Consider the following 18,312-nt stretch of genomic DNA (forward strand, 5'->3'; position numbering starts at 1 on the left):
CCCCCCCCCAAAAAATCTCTCTCTATCACATACTGTATGTACATCAGAGGAGCAATAAAGAAACCACAACCAAATCTCATATCAGCATCCATTGAATCTTGTTCCATCATATTGAATTGCTCAAACGCAGCATATAGGAGCCACCTCAGTTTATGGCAACAGCAACAACACACTGGGGGGGAAAGTGCTCCAAAGTATTTAAACAGGGGATAAATATGAACAAACAAGCAGTGAACGCAGCACGGGCTAGTGAGAAGACAAAGAAACCAGTTGCACAAAAGATGCTGTGAATGACTCAAACCGCGTAATTCAGATTGGAAACAGACTTTGCATTCTAATCAATTTAAACGCAAGAAAATAACTGCATCCGTTTAAATTCAAATCCGTTCTGACGCACTTGACATGATTTGCTTGTAATTGTCTTTCTGCAAACTGTCAGCAACAAACTCATTAAATGCTTTGAGCGCACACAATGCGTAAAACCCGCTTTTACATTCTTGTCTACAAAAGGGCACCTATTTAAAAAAAAATGCCCTGTTTCAGTTCGCATCCAAGTTGCTCAACATTTGGAGCGGATGCACCTGCTTTCTCCAAACAACAAGCGGGCATCTGTCTGTTGCTCACAGCAGCTCCAAATGAGTCCATCAAGTCCATTTCTATACATACCTTCCTCCGCGTGAGAGTCTTCCAAAAGGCTCAGCGTTAATATCCAAAGCAGCGAAATCATGGTTTTAGGGAGATCCATGTTTTGTCTGGCCAGTTCCGCGGGGCTCTTGTCATCTCTCTCCGGTCTGGCCGCGCGTAAAGCTCCGCAGCAGAGGCAGGCGCACTCCCGGCTCGATCGGAGCCGAAGCCGTCTGGTCTGGGCAAATTGTGCTCCAATGTGGCAGGCGCACGGCTTATTTCATACCTCGGGGGAGGGGCTCGGTGGGCCGATTGACAGATAAGGGGCGCAATGATGAAAGGGCTGGAGCCGAGCGTGCGGGAGGCTCGACCAATCACAGGGCAAGCGCATGGAAGGGTTTGCGCCAGGTGTTCCCACTATAGTAGAATCCTCCACAGCGTGACTTTGCTCCACTGCCACTGAAATGCACTCATCAGGAAAATGTACAAGCTATAGAAAGCCCATGAAGTGTTTAAATTAACACGCAACAACAAAAAATGCATTCTCTGAAATTGAGATCATATAAGTAGCTTATATATTTATTTATTGTTTATTTATTTATTAAAGCTATTTCTATCCCTCACAATTAAAACCAGCAAAAGCTCAATTCCCAGAAATCTCCGACAGGGGCGGCGCTACACCTGGACTGGGGAAAGGGGGAGGGGCAACAGCCCCGTCAGAAATATGTGTAGCCCTAGTTCAGCACCTCCAGCATTTGAATTGATATTATAATATTCAATCCGTTAATTCAATAATAATTAATATAAATTAAAGATTAAGATCAATCGTAAACGTTGAGATCAAAGTTGCAATAATTTGAGATTTTTCAGAATAGCCAAGTTTTTTTGTTTGTTGTTTTTTAACGTTTGTTAGTTTTTATTAGTTAAATTTTTTTCTCAAAAGAATGTTGCGTTTTTATTTTTTTATCAGTTGCAATAATTAGATTTTTTTTCATAATAGCTATTTTTGTGGTTTTTACTTAAATTCAGTTGGTTTTAATGAGTTTTTAGAGCAGGTTTGTTAGTTTGTATTAGTTTTTTTCCCCCAAAAAATTTGTTGTTGTTATTTTTGGTTTATTTCTTGAAAAAAAAAAGGAAATAAAATGAAGTAAACTACAATTTCCAAATGACGACCTTGAACTACCTTCTACTGGATCGCCAAAAAGTAATACATTTAAGCGCATATGTATTGGTAGAATTAACAAATATGAAAACTGATATTATCTTGCTTTAGTGTTTTTTTATTATTATTATTTTGGTAACGAAAATGGGTTTAAAATGTTCATTTTTTTCATTAGTTTTTGTTAACTATATCAACCTTGGTTAAAATATGTTCAATATTTGCTACCGCAATGTAGCTGCTGTTAGTCTGTATTTTCTTCTTTTGTTATTTCCAGCGACCTTGCATGCCCTGTGGCACCATGCTGCCTCTCAAAGGCCAGTCTGGGTACTACGTCAGCCTCCTGGTTTGCGGGGAGAGATCTACAATTGGCGGTGCAAATATCAATACGTGTGTGGTGTCCTTGATTAAACCCGCGCTCTGTTTTACTTAGCTAAATAGTATTTGTAGAGGGATAAAAGAGGAATTTATTCATCTTGCATTGTGGCCAAGGGGGGTAATGACCTGCCAGTTTCAGTGGATAGAACTGAGCGTTGAGAACAGCTTGCGATTGGAAATTGGCAACAAGTAAACCCGCAGGACTGAGGTGAAGCAGAATCACACATCATAACCGATTTGACAGATTTGCTAACTTGGTAGGATGTGCCGCATGCTAAATGTGACATCTAGAAATGTCTTTGCATTGTTGATGTATGTCATCCTAAACCTTTAGCTTGCGTGACACAGAAGTTTGGAAATGAACAATAGTTAAAATATGATAGCTTGTTAGCAACCACAATCAGTCACATTAGTCATCAAATAACCCAGCAGTCATATTATATCAAACGCAAACATCTTGGAAAAGTTATTGTAATTGGCTTCATGCATTACATCCAATTCAAAAGATATGCTTTTTCTGCAACCAAAATCAGTCTGTAAATGTTTTCCTTCTGTTTTGTCTACACTACGATGATGAATGATCGAAAATATTGCAAATCCTTGGATGCAAATAGGAGGATCTTTCTGCTGCCCCAAATCTGGACCGTGTAGAAACCGAGACATATACACGGTGTTTTTGAAGAGATTTGCCCACATTTTTATTAGTTCACGTGATGTTCCCTGTCATGTTATAATACAACTTATACAGTAGGATGTGGTAGTGGTCTTGAAAAGGAGAAACTGGGGGGCACAAAAAAAGACTGTAGCAATTAATTGGGGACTGTGAAATATAATGTTGCAATGCCCAGAGCAAGCCACACAAATGCTAATATGCTAATGTTAGCATTTCAAGCTGTGTGTGAGCACTATCCACGAGAGGTATGCAAATTGTATACAATATGCGATTTCTAACTGTATTTTGTTATGTTTCAAATGGTAATGGAATTTGTTAGTTTTTTTTGTACTTAGAAATTGTTTGCATTTACTAATGAACATTTTCAATCCCTCTGACAACAACAACAATACAATTTCTGAGACCATATCACTATTATGGGACTGGCCGCTTCCTCAAGTGAATATTGACTGAATGCTCCTTAAAGTGAGAAGACATGTTTGGCGTATTTCCCACCAAGCAAATATTATCGAACCTCTCTCACTGCTTTGCTTGTACCTCTTAAGAATCAGTAGAGCAAGACAGTTAAAGAGATAGAAAATGCTGTTTCAAGGGTTTGCATCATGTGGCTCCACTTCCAGGTCAGCCACTCTGTCTTGCGCTGTCATCGCTGCCGACCCAACTCACAAAAATGTGCGCAACTTTGCCCTGAATTGATCCCTCACACAAGTCATCCTCAAAACCTGCAACCACTGATCGACATTTTTTTCCAAAGAGAAAACTTGTGATGTGAATGGAAATAAGGGGTTCAATCATTCTGGGGGCTGAGAGAAAGCATTGCTTAAAATGTAAATGTGCATTATATTATATTATATTTGGGGTACAAGTCCAGGCTATAAAACATATATTTTATTATTATTACTATTATTTATCAAAAGACTGTCTCCAAAGATTGCTGTGAGGTAACACAAAAAGATAAACTTCAATAAAAAGGCTATCATTTAGTGTGGTTTTAAATGATTTATATCAATGAAAATACAAAAGTAACTGAATTTAATACATACGGTGTGAAATGTATCATCATTCAGTATACAATTGTTTGCAGTTTGTGTGTCATTATATTTAAAAAAAGAAAAAAAGAAAACTCCACTACCTCATGGGGTTGCTTTCCCGTGATTAGAAATCATTATCAAATCCTCATATGCTTCCATTTAATGAACAATTTCGACTAAATGACTTTGCAAATTGTAACAAACACACTTAACAGTCCTAAAAATCAAGCCACATTATATTTTATTATATATATATATATATATATATAATTATATATACTGTTTATTGTTTTAGATTTATATTCCGTTCATATTCTTCACATTTTAGTTTCCTGACTTCTGTAGAGTAAAATTTACTCAAAGCAGTCTATTCCAGGGATGTCAAACTGCGGTCCTCGAGGGTCGGAGCCCTGCCCCTCTCCAAAGAAACTGTGGAGTGTGCAGGGTCCGCACACTACTATAAAGGGAAGATAAAAGCTGATAGATGCAGTCAGAGTAAAACAGTTAGGGCTCTTCGTACTCATCTGGGCATTAGTGAAGCATGCGTGATGTAGAAAAAGCTTTAATGTTACATTTTTACACTGCACAATGCACCTTTAAATAAACTAGTAAATTTTTTGTCAAAAATCACTCCTTGCAATATTGACTTTGAATTTCTGAGTGGAAAATATTTAATAGGTTTTTCATGGGTTAGGCAAATTCTCTCATACACACACTGAAAATACTTTGAGTAAAATTTACTCTCTTCCAAGTGCAAATGTTACTCCGTTTAGAGTGGGACCAAATAGACTAAAAAAGTAAAAATGTACTCTACAAAACTGACCCTTTTGACCATTTGCACCGACGTCACGAGATCACGTGACTGCCCTATGACGGACGGCGGAAGGAAATGATTGTTGAATGGAAGTGGACGTGATCCGGAGCGACTTAATGACTTAGCGACTGTTATTTTACAAATTAAAAGTTATTATTGCCCATAGAGCCATGGCATCTATTACTTCAACCGAAGGTCGCCTGTCAGTCGAGGTCGCACATTTAGTCGGGACTCATAGAGCGCGATATTTACTTAAGTTGGAGATTTTACTAATTTGAAAACAGCCCCTTACCTTTTATTGCATGCTGTTTTTACCAAGGTAATCAAATCGCCGACTTTGCCGGAATTCACAGCGCACCAACCTATATCATTATGTAGTCAATACCGTCTCTCCTCCTTACACCGGGGCTGATTCAAAAGCTTTTCGCTGGCTGGGTCTCTAGGACGAGATGCTACGCTCACACCCCGGGGGACAAAATACCTCGTAATGCAAAAGTAAAACTTGTTTATTATGCTAACTGATTTATTTTTACACAGTCCGTTCTATATTGAAACGATGTGATGATATTATGTTACTATGTTTACTAGCATGGAACAAATGACTATCGTAGTGGCAAGCTCGGAGTAATTTCATGAATACAGCAAGATATGACCATTTTATAGATAATCGATCAGATAAAGGACTTTACACTGTACGAGTTGGTTTCAATGGTTACAATACAGGCAAGCGGCTCTTCTGCCATCCAGCGTCCAGTAGGGGGCGTTCCCATGAGTGTATGTGACGTTACGTGCAAAAGGACAATAGGGTAAAGCTTTATTTTATTTTCTGCTTTTGATGAAAGAGCTTAGGCACCCAAAAAAAAGAAGAAACAAATTAATGAATCACTTTAATGATATTAAACCTCCACTGTGTAGCACTCTAATTTGGACCACCAGCCTGTGAATGACAACTTAATAAAAAGTCATAGATTCCTTATAAAACAAACCGCCCAAAATCTAAAGCAAAAAAATCATTTGGCAAATGGGCACTTCTCCTCCCTTTACCTAACCAATGGCACGCTCCATTATTGAGGTTGTCACCCTTGCACTGATGGATCCCTCTTTTATCTACTCTACAAAGATCACATCCGTATATCAGCTCGCACTCATGCACAGATTATGGGTGATCAGCCTGAATGATCCACCCCAGTGGGTGGACGTGTGGTTTTAGTTGTAGAAGCTGACGAACATGGTCCTCTCCTCCTAGAAAACATGCTAAAAAGTACTCTCATTCCTTCTCACAGGCCCCCACATTATGATCTGTCTCACTTCATATTCATTATAAAGACTCTGAAATTCTGGTTTCAATTCTGAGGACATGGAACAAGAACCAAAGAATGGCACAACAACAACAAAAAAGCAACCTGACAGCACGCAGAGGTGAACAGAGAAGGCAAATCCAGGTCCAGAAAGTAAAAACACTGCAACCGTTTGGATTTAGCCCCTAGTGCTAGCTAGCTAGCTAGCTCCCTAGCAGGTAAACAAGCACCATGGGTGCTAGCTAGCTCCCTACCAGGTAAACGGGCATCTAGGGAGCTAGCTATCTAGCAGGTGTTGAGGGTCATCTGCTCAGATTTAGTTATAACTGTTTTAGTTTAGTCATAACTGTTTTAATTTCCTCAGTAGAGCTTGGTGAGTGTTTGAATGAGGTCTGGGGGCCTCCTTTATTTCCACAATAGACCATTTGTCTGTGGTTGAGGTAAATGTGTTAGTATGATTTCTTTGTAAGTCTTATCTTATGCTAGGTGACGTCAGGTCTGAGACTTACTATATTTCCACATCAAAGGGCCATTTGTCAATGTGTATTGAATGATGTCTGTCTTAGCTGAGGGCTGGTCGCTGGTGGCTGGGGGGAGGGGGGGTGTGGTTTATGATACTGCTTTTCAAGATAGTATAAGAATGCTGTGAGTCCGCTGTAACTACACACTTGCGAGAGGACTGCAGCCATTTGTCTGTAAACTTGCTTGTGTCCGGAATATTCTGTAAAATAAATCCTTCGAAGGACCTGTTCACCGATCTCCAGTCTGTATTCAGAAAATCAACATTCTTTCTACCCGAACAACAACGAACACGCGGAAGACAAAGATAGTCTTCTAACACAGGTAAACAAGCACCATAGAGCTAGCTAGCTCCCAGCAGGTAAACAAGCATCATGTGAGGCAAGCTAGCTAGCTCCCTGGCAGGTAAACGAGCATCATGGGAGCTTGCTAGGGAGCTAGCTAACTAGCACTGAAAACAAGCACCATGGGTGCTAACTAGCTAGCTAGCTAACTAGCATCTGAGGCTAAAGCCAAACTAGGACACCTCTGTGTCAATTCCAGCGCAACCGTCACACACACACTCAGCACACACATGCAGCTCAGTCTCGGGGTCCATTATGTGACAATTTCATGCTCATGCACTCCATCGGCCAATCCTGCTCTAACTTGCCTCACATGCTCTCTCTAAGCCCCTCCCACTAATTTCAACACATGAACAGCAGACACGATGCCACTCGGTTATACAGCGTTTGCCAAGGAAACATTGATTTCCATTTTCTATGCATATGATTAACTGTAAAGAATTGAATATATACATTTGTTTTCAGTTGACATCGGGCAAAAGGCAGACTACACACAGTGAGGTCGCCAGTCAATCAGTGGGACTTAATGAGACAGATTGACATTTACAGCGTAACTGAGTGGGACGATACTATCCACCCACCCATCCATTAATGCTGCTTTATTCTGTTCAGGGTCATTGGTGAGATGGAGCCAATCACAGTTTTGATGTCTATTCGTCTCCTTCCTCCTTTGTATTTAACTCTATAACGCCAAACGTTTCATATGAAATGCAAGAAATTTCGAGCCCTCTATTTCATAAGTATATATATTTTTTCCCCATTAAAATCTTGATGTGTATGATCTGACACATATATTGTACGGATAATCCATTAGCTTTTCCAGCGACCTTGCAAGATCACTCCAATTGAGAAAGGAGAGACACCTATAGGCTACTTTTTAACAGTGGGATTTGTTCCTTCTGATTTTGTAGAAGTTGATTTAAAAAAAAAAGTGTTTGTTTGTTAAAAAGGACTAATACTCTGTTTACAAAGAATCTGAATTTTCTCTCTTATGAACATTTTCATGGCTCAGGCTTCCTCTTGCTCTGTAAAAACTAAACTAAAAAAAATTGTGCTGTCAAAGTTAAAGCGTTAATTGATTAATTAATCACAAAAAATATTGCATTAATCATGAATTAACGCAGATTAATCGCACTATTAATTTTGGCCATATATTATTCTTTAGAGTGACAGCGGATGGCCGTGTTTTAAGTAGCACAGCTTGTGTTTGAGCAATACACATCATTTCATGCATCAAAGTAAATAAAGCATTTAATGAATGTTTGCGTATCACATTTAAAATATTTGTTCATGTCCAAATATTGGGGTCATTTTTTTCCCCATTTTAAAATATGCAAATAATTATATGATTTGAAAAAGAGGAGGATAAGCGTGTGCGGTGGATCAAAACATTTTGAAGACATCCTCATAACACCGGTGCTCTTCAAATTTGGCGGGATAAAAACATTTATAAAAAAAGCCTTTTTTATTAGGCGATTAATCGTGATTAATCAGAATTCTAAGATCTGATTAATCGTTTGACAGCTCTATTAAAAATATTACATCTGCATTCCTTTACTGAATACTACGTTATTCCATCACAGCTGGTTTTGTGGGTTTCAAAGTTCATCAGTAGTCGATTTGAACCACGGCGTCCAAATTTGTCGCAGAAATGTCACAAAGAGAACATCTTTTTTTAGGACTAACAGGAGTTTGGTGGGAGGAAATTTGAGGTGACACGTTGAATGGTGACAAAAACATGGAAGCAGATGATGGTTGAGCGTGTGTTTCATAACAGTCGGATACAAGCCGCAGATTAATTGTACCATAGCTGTTATTATTCCCAAATGGAGACCCGTTAAACACTGACTGGTAAAAAGGTGTTAATGCATCTTTCGAAAGAGATCAACGCCCACTCATACTGTATATAGAGTACACTTATAGTATAGACACGCACACACACACACACACGGGTCCCCATGCTCGTGCGACAATAATAGACTGAGTGTTTTAAATTGGCACCAGAGACCGGACGTCACTGCACTGCTTTTATTCCACAAGGTTTGCAGTGAATTCTCATTGGCTTTATGAGATGATTAGCTGCAAGGCATTATTCACAATCACACCAACATTTAATAATAAAATGAGGTCACAGATGTGCCTCAACAATATAACTGGATGCATTGTTTTTATTACCATAATATGTATAATAGTAATTTGTGATGTGTAAGTGGATTTATTGCAATGTTTATTTTTGCTTTATTAGTACAAATGAGAACATGACCTTTACGCATGGTTTGATTTTTTTGATTTTTAAATCACACTATATTATATACTTGGTATCGAAATGATGTGAAAGTGACAACGGCATTTTCAAAGTTGTTTATTCCATCGGGTATCCCAATGATCCAAATTGAAGGTTTATTTGTTTACATTTATCACATCTGAGAAACGGGCAGCACACAAGACCGAGCAGTGCGTCCTGCTAAAATGCTAAAGAGCCAACAGGGAAATTACTGCTAATGAGTCCTTGTGATGAAATTAGTTGCGGGTTACAAGAGTGTCATCAAGGTCATATAAATTTCTGAAATGGCTTTCACAAACTGCGTGGTCCTAATGTCAGCACGGACATTAAAGCAAAATTATCTGATGCTAGAGATGTGAAATGTTCAGTATCGATCAGAGAAACTGAATTCAATATATGTTGCCCTCTTTTCGTCACTGATATGTTGTTTCCTTACTGTTTTAATCTCTTTTTTGTTTTCATTTGCCATTCTATTCCTGACATTTCAAGGACTCGTAGTACATTGCAATGAACAACTTCAACCACTTAACCGCTAGAGACAAATGACTTTCCTCTGAGGTTACTACGTTTGACCTCAGTCATCAAACTTGACACACATTTAGCGCATTAAGCTTTTTTCCACAAAAATAAAACATAAATATCACTTTCACTTTAAGGTCCCGAAGCCTAATGTATATTATTTACAATATCTTCACTCATCACCTTCTTAATTCAGTGCCGGATGAGAAGCCCCAAACTCTCCCTCAATATATACATTACTTGTTTTTCCTTATGCTGAAAGTGAAAAATGTTTTGACTTTGCAGCATAGACTGGATGTCCCAGGAGACACTGATGGGAATTTATCACCACAGACATGTAATGCTGCAGTATTCTTTGTCTCACACACACATGCACACTCATTCATGCATACTAGCGACAACTATGTCATTATGGATCAAAAACTCGGGCAGAACATGGAGGTCGGTTTTAGGAAATGTCAAATTGTTTGTATTCACCCCGATCATCAGTATTTATGACGACTGAAATCATATCAAGAAAAGTGATGACCTGTCAGATGGCATCGTGTAGTCAATGCAACACTATCAATGATAACCAGTGAGAGAAATTACTGGAAAATTATAACTGATTTATGACCTTGGTCCTCTGCTACCTCAAGTATCCTGGACTGGATCATTGCAGGTATGCAACCTTCTCAATTGTAAACTGGTTCTGGGATAAAATGCTAAATATGATGTTCAGTGAAGATTGAAAGGCTCAAAACATAGCATAACATTAACATTAGGTTATCAATTGAGTTAAGCTTGCCCAAAAAGTGAACCCAATTAGATAAACTCATAATATTTTCATTTGGAACAGTAAACGCATCTACTGATACGACCTTTGATCTTGACGACCACATATTGACAAAATGGTTAATAACTAGGACTGTTAAGCCATTGCTAAAAATAAAAATAATGATTTTTGTAAACATTACACAATTGAGCTATTTCTGAAAACACAATATGAACTACAACTACTTCCTGCTTCCGTGTACGGCTGGTTTAAAAAAATAAAAATAAAAAATAAAAAAATTAACTCTTTCACTGCCACTGACGTTAAAAGAAGTCAAGTAAAAACCTACGGAGGGCCGCCAATGACGTTAAAAGACGTCATCCAATTTTTTATTTTTATTTTTTGAAACGGGTGCAGGCAAGCCTTCCGCAGCTGTGGTGAAAGTTTCAAGCAGGTCTATTGAGCCTAATGACTATTTTTGGCCCCTAGAGGGCAGCGATGACTCTCTTTTGACAAGATTGGGTGGGCGTCAGTAGAAGACGTGAGGCGGGGCTAGAGTGTTGAGGGGACAATGGCTGAAGAAGCCATAATGGCGGCCGCTTGCAAGCAGCTCACGGTCGAGCCGTTTTTTTCAAATATATCGACCAACGATAAAGAGCACATTGATGACGACGATGATCATCATCGATGATGATGATGGTGACTCCGAGGTTGACGGCGAAGTTGGAAGCACTGACGCGGCGGCTATGACGACGTTATAAAGGTTCACGGGCTAGCGATGCTGACACCGGAAAACACGGAGCACAACGCTCAGGCGGACGTTCAATCGGACGACAAAGAGTGCCCCGAGTCCAATGCATATTCATCGGAGGAGTGTGTACAGTCTGCTACTTGCTATTCCCCGGAGAAAAAGGCCGTCAAGAAAGTGTAACGTCTGCACGCCAAACGGACAAAGCGAAAGTGAAACTAATCTGTTGTGCGAATCCTGGTCCCTCCCCTTGCACGCAGGAGAGCGTTACAAAAAGAAAAACTGTATTTGAAACATCCACATAATTGTAAGTAGTACCACAGTTGCACACATTTGTAAATAGTTTGCGAAATTGTTTTGTCAAATTGTTACACTGTTGAATGGAAATAAACGTATTTTGCAATCAAAAAACACTTTTTCATTGTTGGTGAAAGCGTTTTACAGAAGTAAAGCACTATTTAGGTGTTTGTGGCATCATTCATGGACAAAAAGAAGTGTAGAATTCACTAGAGTGCATGAAATAACATCGTTTCACAAAAAGCTCTTTTTCTCCGCTTTTTGTTTCAAAACAGAGCATTTCGGTGAAACTAACCATTTTCTATTGTTGATTACTGAAGAACGGAATAAGGTAGAAAAACTTTTTTTTTCTGATGCAAGATGAGAGTCCAATCTTTCATTTGGTAGTATGTGTGTTTCCATAGTCCAAACACAACATTTTCTGTGGACCTTGAAAGATCAGTCAAAATGCTTAAATCGGCTGGCACTGGCGACAACCCGTTTCTGAAAACGTCTGGCAGTCAAAGAGTTAAAAATATTAAATTTTCGAGACTGATATTTATACATAAAACCATCTATTTTTTCCATAAAGTCATAAGAAAATAGAATTTTAATAGCAACATATTTTTGTATCTTACGGTTTAAAAAAAAAATATATATATATTATTTAAGTATTTTCTTAGACCTGACTTGCAGCACTTCAAGAAAATCGGAATATTTTTAATTTACATTTACAATTATTGAATTTGAATTATAAAAATATTTTCATCTCATCCTGCTGATGTCAATGTTTGTGTAACACTTTGGTGATTATAACACGTTACTTTCATTAATAAACTAAATCATTTAAAAAGTTACTTGCCTGCGTGTGTGGACTTTTTATCCTGCCCTTGATATTTAAGAAGAATTGATGTTACATAATTAATCAATATCGGATTGAATTGAAGTGAAACAAATCAAATCAGAAAAAAATCTAAATCAAATCGATTGAGGAAATTCGAATCAATACCCAGCCCTACTTCCATGTCTAAGAATCAGGCCACCATAGATTTTCTTAGTCAATGACTAGCTAGCTAGACTAACAATTCCAGTGCTCGAATAACTTTGAAGCGGCCGACCATTTCAAAGCTAAAAGGCACAATAATCTTAACTCATTCACTCCCAGCCATTTTCACTGAAGCAACTCCCTTTGCTCCCGGCTGTTTTACTGGATGTTGACTGATTTTGCAAGTCCCACAGAATATTGTGTTGAATTGTTATAAAAACATGGAACCTACCAAAATAATTATTTGAGTCTCTTCTTTCATCAGGAAAAAAAAAGTATACTTCTATTTGTTTCCGTTTTGCCGCAATTAGCATTAGAATTTAGTGGTGAAAAGAGCTTTTTGCATCATGGCCCTGGTTGATCTCTTATACTCTGTTGCCACCTGCTGACCGTTTTTGTAATAACTACCATTGCTTAATGCGTTCTCTTCAGTTGAGAGGCTGCATCATAGCTTTCTGTATGCTCTAGTATAAACAAAAACATGTATAAATACGTTTCTGGGACACTGGTAGTATTTAAAATAGAACGTTAACTGCTGTGATAGCACAGATTAGCATTAGCATCAACAGGGTTGCTACCATGAACGGTAATGTTTGGCCAAATTGTTGACATGGGGGTGAGAGGTAATAAGCGAAGGGGGATATGGGGGGGACTATGGAGGTAAACAGAGCTAGATTGAGTGTTGGTAAATGCAAATTAGTGTTATAAATGTTCGCTTCTCAAAAACAACGGGGGACTAGAGGGAGGTGTTTGTATTTGGCAAAGTGTCCATGCGCTACACATGAAGTCGATTGCTGCCTCTGGGAATTAGACTGCTTTCAAAGTTAAGGGCACTCACTTGTTTACGATAATGTCGCCAGCATTCGCCACTGAGTGAAGCCAAAGGGAAACGGCCAAGCAATCCAGACTACTGGTTGCCATCCCATTGGCTCAGCAGTATGTGGGGCAAATTTTGACTTGGGAAATGGGAACCTTGTCACAGTCTGGCCTCACCATTAAAAACACAAAATCATGAGCACAATGCGAGACACGTCTTGCTCATTGTGTAATTAAGCAGCTACCCAACACAGGGCACATGGCGCTTTGATTAGATTAGGGATGCTCAAATCAAAGAAAGTTTAATAATATCTCTCGTGTTGCAATTATGGCGTATAATTCTCTGTTCGTTGTAGTCATAGAGACGTGTGCGTAATCGACTCTCCAACCCTCCTAACACTCCACATAATGAACCTCAGCAGATATGAATCGTTCGTTCTCACACTCTTGATAAGTCTGCAAAACATCATTATGGGAAATCTGGAGTAGAGACAATAAGCATAAGGAAGGCGGTGAAACAAATTGATGAAACAAATGTAGGAAGAAATTCCACTTGAGGGCCTTTCGAATCACATATTAGTGTTTGGATCATCTCAGAGGAGACAAATTCCTCTACAGGGGTGAGAAGTAGCGCAATTGTTCACAGATATCAGGTTACTGTGAGGTCAACTCTCGGAACTATAAATAGAGCAACATAGGCAAATTCCTAGCAAAGTCTAATATAAGTCTAAGTCAAAAGTCACAGTTTATTACCTGCAGTTCACTCGTTGCTGCTAAATGATGACTGATTGTGTCTCAAATGAATCCAAATGAGGTTTTGGGAGAGTGCCTGTACTATCCATAACAAAGGTCAAGTACAATTTCACATCAATTGTAGATTGGATTGCAGCTAAAGATAAGACATTTGTCATGGTTTAACATTTAAGCTTAACTGATATTGATTTCATTTTTGGGCCACCAAAGCCAAGTTGCATGGTCATCACATGACAAGAACCCTCTAAAATATTCATGATTTTGCCAGGCCCTCAAAAACAGCAGCATTTTTGTTCGTAAACAGCTCATCGCCATGGAAACAGCGTGCAAAGAAATAAAAAGATTTCAAGAACATCTTTATATGAAACAGGAGCAGGGGGCAGACAAAACAAGTTTTACTTCTTTCTGTCCCCTTTCATTTCATTTACTTAGAATTTGAATATTGCTTTATATTAGAAATAGATGATGATGATGATGATGATGATGAAACACCCAAAGTTAACAGACGATAGAATACATTCCCTAGGAGGAGTTTGTTCAAATATAACCTCTTTAACTCTGACTGCCAGACGTTTTCAGAAAAGGGATGCCGTGGGTGCCAGCCGATTTAAGCATTTTGACTGATCTTTCAAGGTCCACAGAAAATGTTGTGTTTGGACTATGGAAACACACATACTACCAAATGAAAGATTGGACTCTCATCTTTCATCAGAAAAAAAAAGTTTGTTTCTACCTTATTCCGTTTTTCAGTAATCAACAATAGAAAATGGTTAGTTTCATCTGTTTGAAAAAACGTATTTTAACGTCTTTGGCACTCCTCCATAGGATTTTACTAAACGTTATTTAACGTTTTTGGCAGTCAAAGAGATAAAAGGGCAAAAATGGAAGTGAATTCAAAATGGCGGACTGTGAAATACCATATGGCTTCAAGAGACTATTCTGTAGGTTTTAGGCTGTTACATACAGTATGCCTCACAATTTACGAAGCTTTAGGTAAAACTTTCATCCAGGGGTCCTTTATTGAAAAAGTTAAAAGGGGCACCACTGAACCATTTGTAACTCATTCAAACCCAAAAACGTATAAATATGTTTTTTAATATTTTGTCCTGCACTCCCAAAAACTTATTTATACATTTTTTAATGTTTTTTTTTTTGCTTTAGCATACAGAAGGCTTTGATAGAGCTTCTGACATGAAGCGATCGCTTAAAGCAATGGTAGTTATTACAAAAACGGCCAGAAGGTGGCAGCAAAGTATAGGAGATCAGCCATGTAGCAACAAGCTCTTTTTACCAGTGTTTTCAACAGGTTTGTGAATAATGATGAAACTTAGCTATATTCTGTCAAGGTGGGGTGGAGGACCAAAATGCAGGGAGGCAGGAGAACCACGGCAGGGAAGCATGTAATACTGAACACAATTTATTTAACAAAAACACTGAAAGAGGAACTGGGTAAAACTCTAAAGAAACAAAACCAACAAAGTTATGAAAAGACCAAAAATCAAAGTAACAACAAAACACAAGAGTGGTGACAGCGACAATGATCCAACCCAGACTGAACGAAACCTGGAAACTAAATACAAGCCAACTGACGAGACAATGAGAGACACCTGAACAAGACACAAGTGGCTGGGGGAGATGATTGGACGACAAGGGAACAGGATGGCGAGTACAGGTGCAAACAACCCAACCAGCAAGACAGGACACAAAGCCAAAACAACAAACCCAAGCATGACAGACACAAATCACAACATATTCTAATGCTAATTGCTGCAAAGCAGAAACTGACACAAACATACTTTTTCTCCCTGATGAAAGACGAGACTCTAAATCTTTCTTTTGGTAGGATCCATGTTTTTATAGCAATAGAACAGAATATTCTGTGGACCTTGCAAAATCTGTGAAAATCCAGTAAAACAGCCGGGAGCGAATGGGGTTGCTTCAGTGAAAATGGCTGGGAGTGAATGAGTTAAGATGCTGCACAATATCCCTCTGGCATATAAATGTGTTTTCCAGGCTTGATGTGTGCAAGTTGCATGAGTTTTGGCCTGGCTTTAGTTCCTCAAAAAAATAAAAATCTATTAGCAAACGGCACCTCACCAAGGCAACAGCGTTCTATTAAATAAAAAAGCTTTCAATAACTTTTCATTATATTAATGTTAGCTGAACGATCTAACGTGTGTTCGTTCATAAGGCATAGAATCATTCATTGGAAACTTTGAAGGCCATACAAATGTCCATTCAACCGAAACTGTATGGCCAGTAAAACATTAAAAAGTGAGATGCACGAACATCTGTTCTGTTACACCTGTGATAAAATTAGGATACTGGCTGCCTCCATCTCATTAAAATACATCCTACATATTGTCGACATTTTATTTCTGGTACATGAGCAGATTGTTGTATATTGTATTATTACCTGTCCGTCAGTCATTTTAAGGCATTTGCTAAGTTGCTGTTTTAAAACGACTCAAATGGTTGAATGAAGCTTTTGCCTATTTGCAAGTGCAAAATACAGACGACGGAACGTCAACATCCTTTAGCTCCACTTGTCAACGTCAAGCATGCGCGCTGACGGTGCTCAATTTTGTTGGGACAACAGCGCTTATTTACATAAATGATTAGACCGACTGGTTACGGAGCCGGAGACGAGCGCAAGGGAGAAGCAAACACCAATGATGATGACATTTGTTCTAGCGAGAGGATAGCAAGCTGTCTGCGAGATTAGCAAAATGTGATGTAAGGTGAGCAGGCCAATAGATGAAGAGCTAAGCGTATGCAAATCCAAAGTGGAATATTCATGTTCTCCTATTGGGGTCCCTCACTCTGGGATCTCTCCAGGCGGGCGAATGAAAAATTGTTCCTCAAACTTTCTCTGAACTTGTTCTACCCTCTGTTGGCATTAAATATGTAATACTATGCTGCATGAAACCAGATTGGGGCTATGGTAACAGATGAATCGCTTTTTCATTTCTGGATCTTGTTTAAAGCTGTCGAATGATGGCGCTTACATTTTGTTTACAAAAAAAGTTCAAAAGTTCCAAAATAAGAACAGAAATGAGAACTTGAATCTAAATATACTTTCTATTTGATTATTTTACATTAATTCCAAGATTTTGCTCAAGCAAATATCTGGTACAAGTTTTGAAGAAAAAAAAAAAGTCAAAGCAGAAGTAGAAATATTTGATTAATAATGAAAAATGGTGTGATTAATTAGTTTAAAATTTTAAATCGCTTGATAGTAATCACATTTTGTAATTTAATATAAATATTTTAGCATTTACAAAAAAAAAATACATTTTTCACTTTGTAGTCATTCAAAAGATCCAAAATTAGAACATAAATTAGAAACTAGACTAAGTAAATATCTGTTACCAGTTTTGAAGAAAAAAGTAGAAGCAGAAGTAGAAATATTTGATTATTTGCAATTAATTATGGAAAATTGTGTGATTAGTTTAAAAATTTAACCGCTTGATAATTATCAAATTTGGTAATTGTCAATTTCATGTGGTCTCAAAAAACTAATCAGAATGGTTTTGGCAGAACTAGCTTACATCACCATTACAGTATGTTGAACTTATACAGAAGCTTCATTTGGCGGCTGCCTGAATTCCCAGTGAAATGAGGCGCCTCTTACTTTTGGGGCAATATCTGCATCAAATTTTACTGAACAATTTGTATTTGATTGGCTTAATTTAGAGTACATTGTCGGTGCTGCTGCAATTAACGCTGCATTGTTTCTCTTAATAAGGAATCCTTCTACTTTCTGATAACCAAGACGGATCCTCTGCAAAAGACAATTATTGTAAATAATCAGATATAATAGTAAGATTTGGAATTACACCAATAGGATCTCTAAACTTGATACACTTTACCCCCCACCGCCCCCTCCCACCCCCCCCCCCCCACCCCTACTCACTATCTGCCTCAATATCACATTACCTCTCCTGCCACAGGCCAAAACATGAATCTTCATTCAGAGGGATTTGGACAAAGACAGAGAACAGTAGCAAGACGACACAAAAACTGCAGTGAGTCAGTGCTTGTAATATGATTTGTCATTCCCTCCGCTCGCTCTCTGATGCGATTACAGGACGGGCCTGAGCTGACGGTGTCAGCGGAGATGGTGGCCCGAGATAGTCGGAGCTGAGCACCAACCAGGAAGTGCGGGGCCCGCCTGCAATCTGTCTCCCCGCAGTCAGGAATTATGAAGTTGTGTCTTGGCAGCATTTTGTTGTACAATATGTAATTTCAAGTTGCTGTCTAATGGATGCAATGAT

At 38.5% G+C, this 18,312-nt stretch overlaps 1 protein-coding gene across 3 annotated transcripts in view; it reads right to left on the reverse strand.

Annotated features, from left to right (window-relative positions):
* The window catches only part of epha10 (EPH receptor A10), a 437,494-nt gene that overhangs the window by 207,250 nt on the left and 211,932 nt on the right, over nucleotides 1-18,312 (reverse strand). The window contains exon 1 of one of the 3 annotated variants that reach the window (XM_077548083.1): nucleotides 667-860. The exons of the other annotated variants lie outside the window; for them this stretch is intronic. Within the exon in view, the coding sequence (XP_077404209.1) occupies nucleotides 667-745 (79 nt within the window). The 5' untranslated portion in view covers nucleotides 746-860. Of the gene's footprint in view, nucleotides 1-666; nucleotides 861-18,312 lie in introns of those variants that run through there. 3 annotated transcript variants of the gene reach the window in all.

The sequence above is a fragment of the Vanacampus margaritifer genome, chromosome 17 (genome assembly GCF_051991255.1).
Source record: "Vanacampus margaritifer isolate UIUO_Vmar chromosome 17, RoL_Vmar_1.0, whole genome shotgun sequence".
Taxonomy (NCBI): Eukaryota; Metazoa; Chordata; class Actinopteri; order Syngnathiformes; family Syngnathidae; genus Vanacampus; species Vanacampus margaritifer.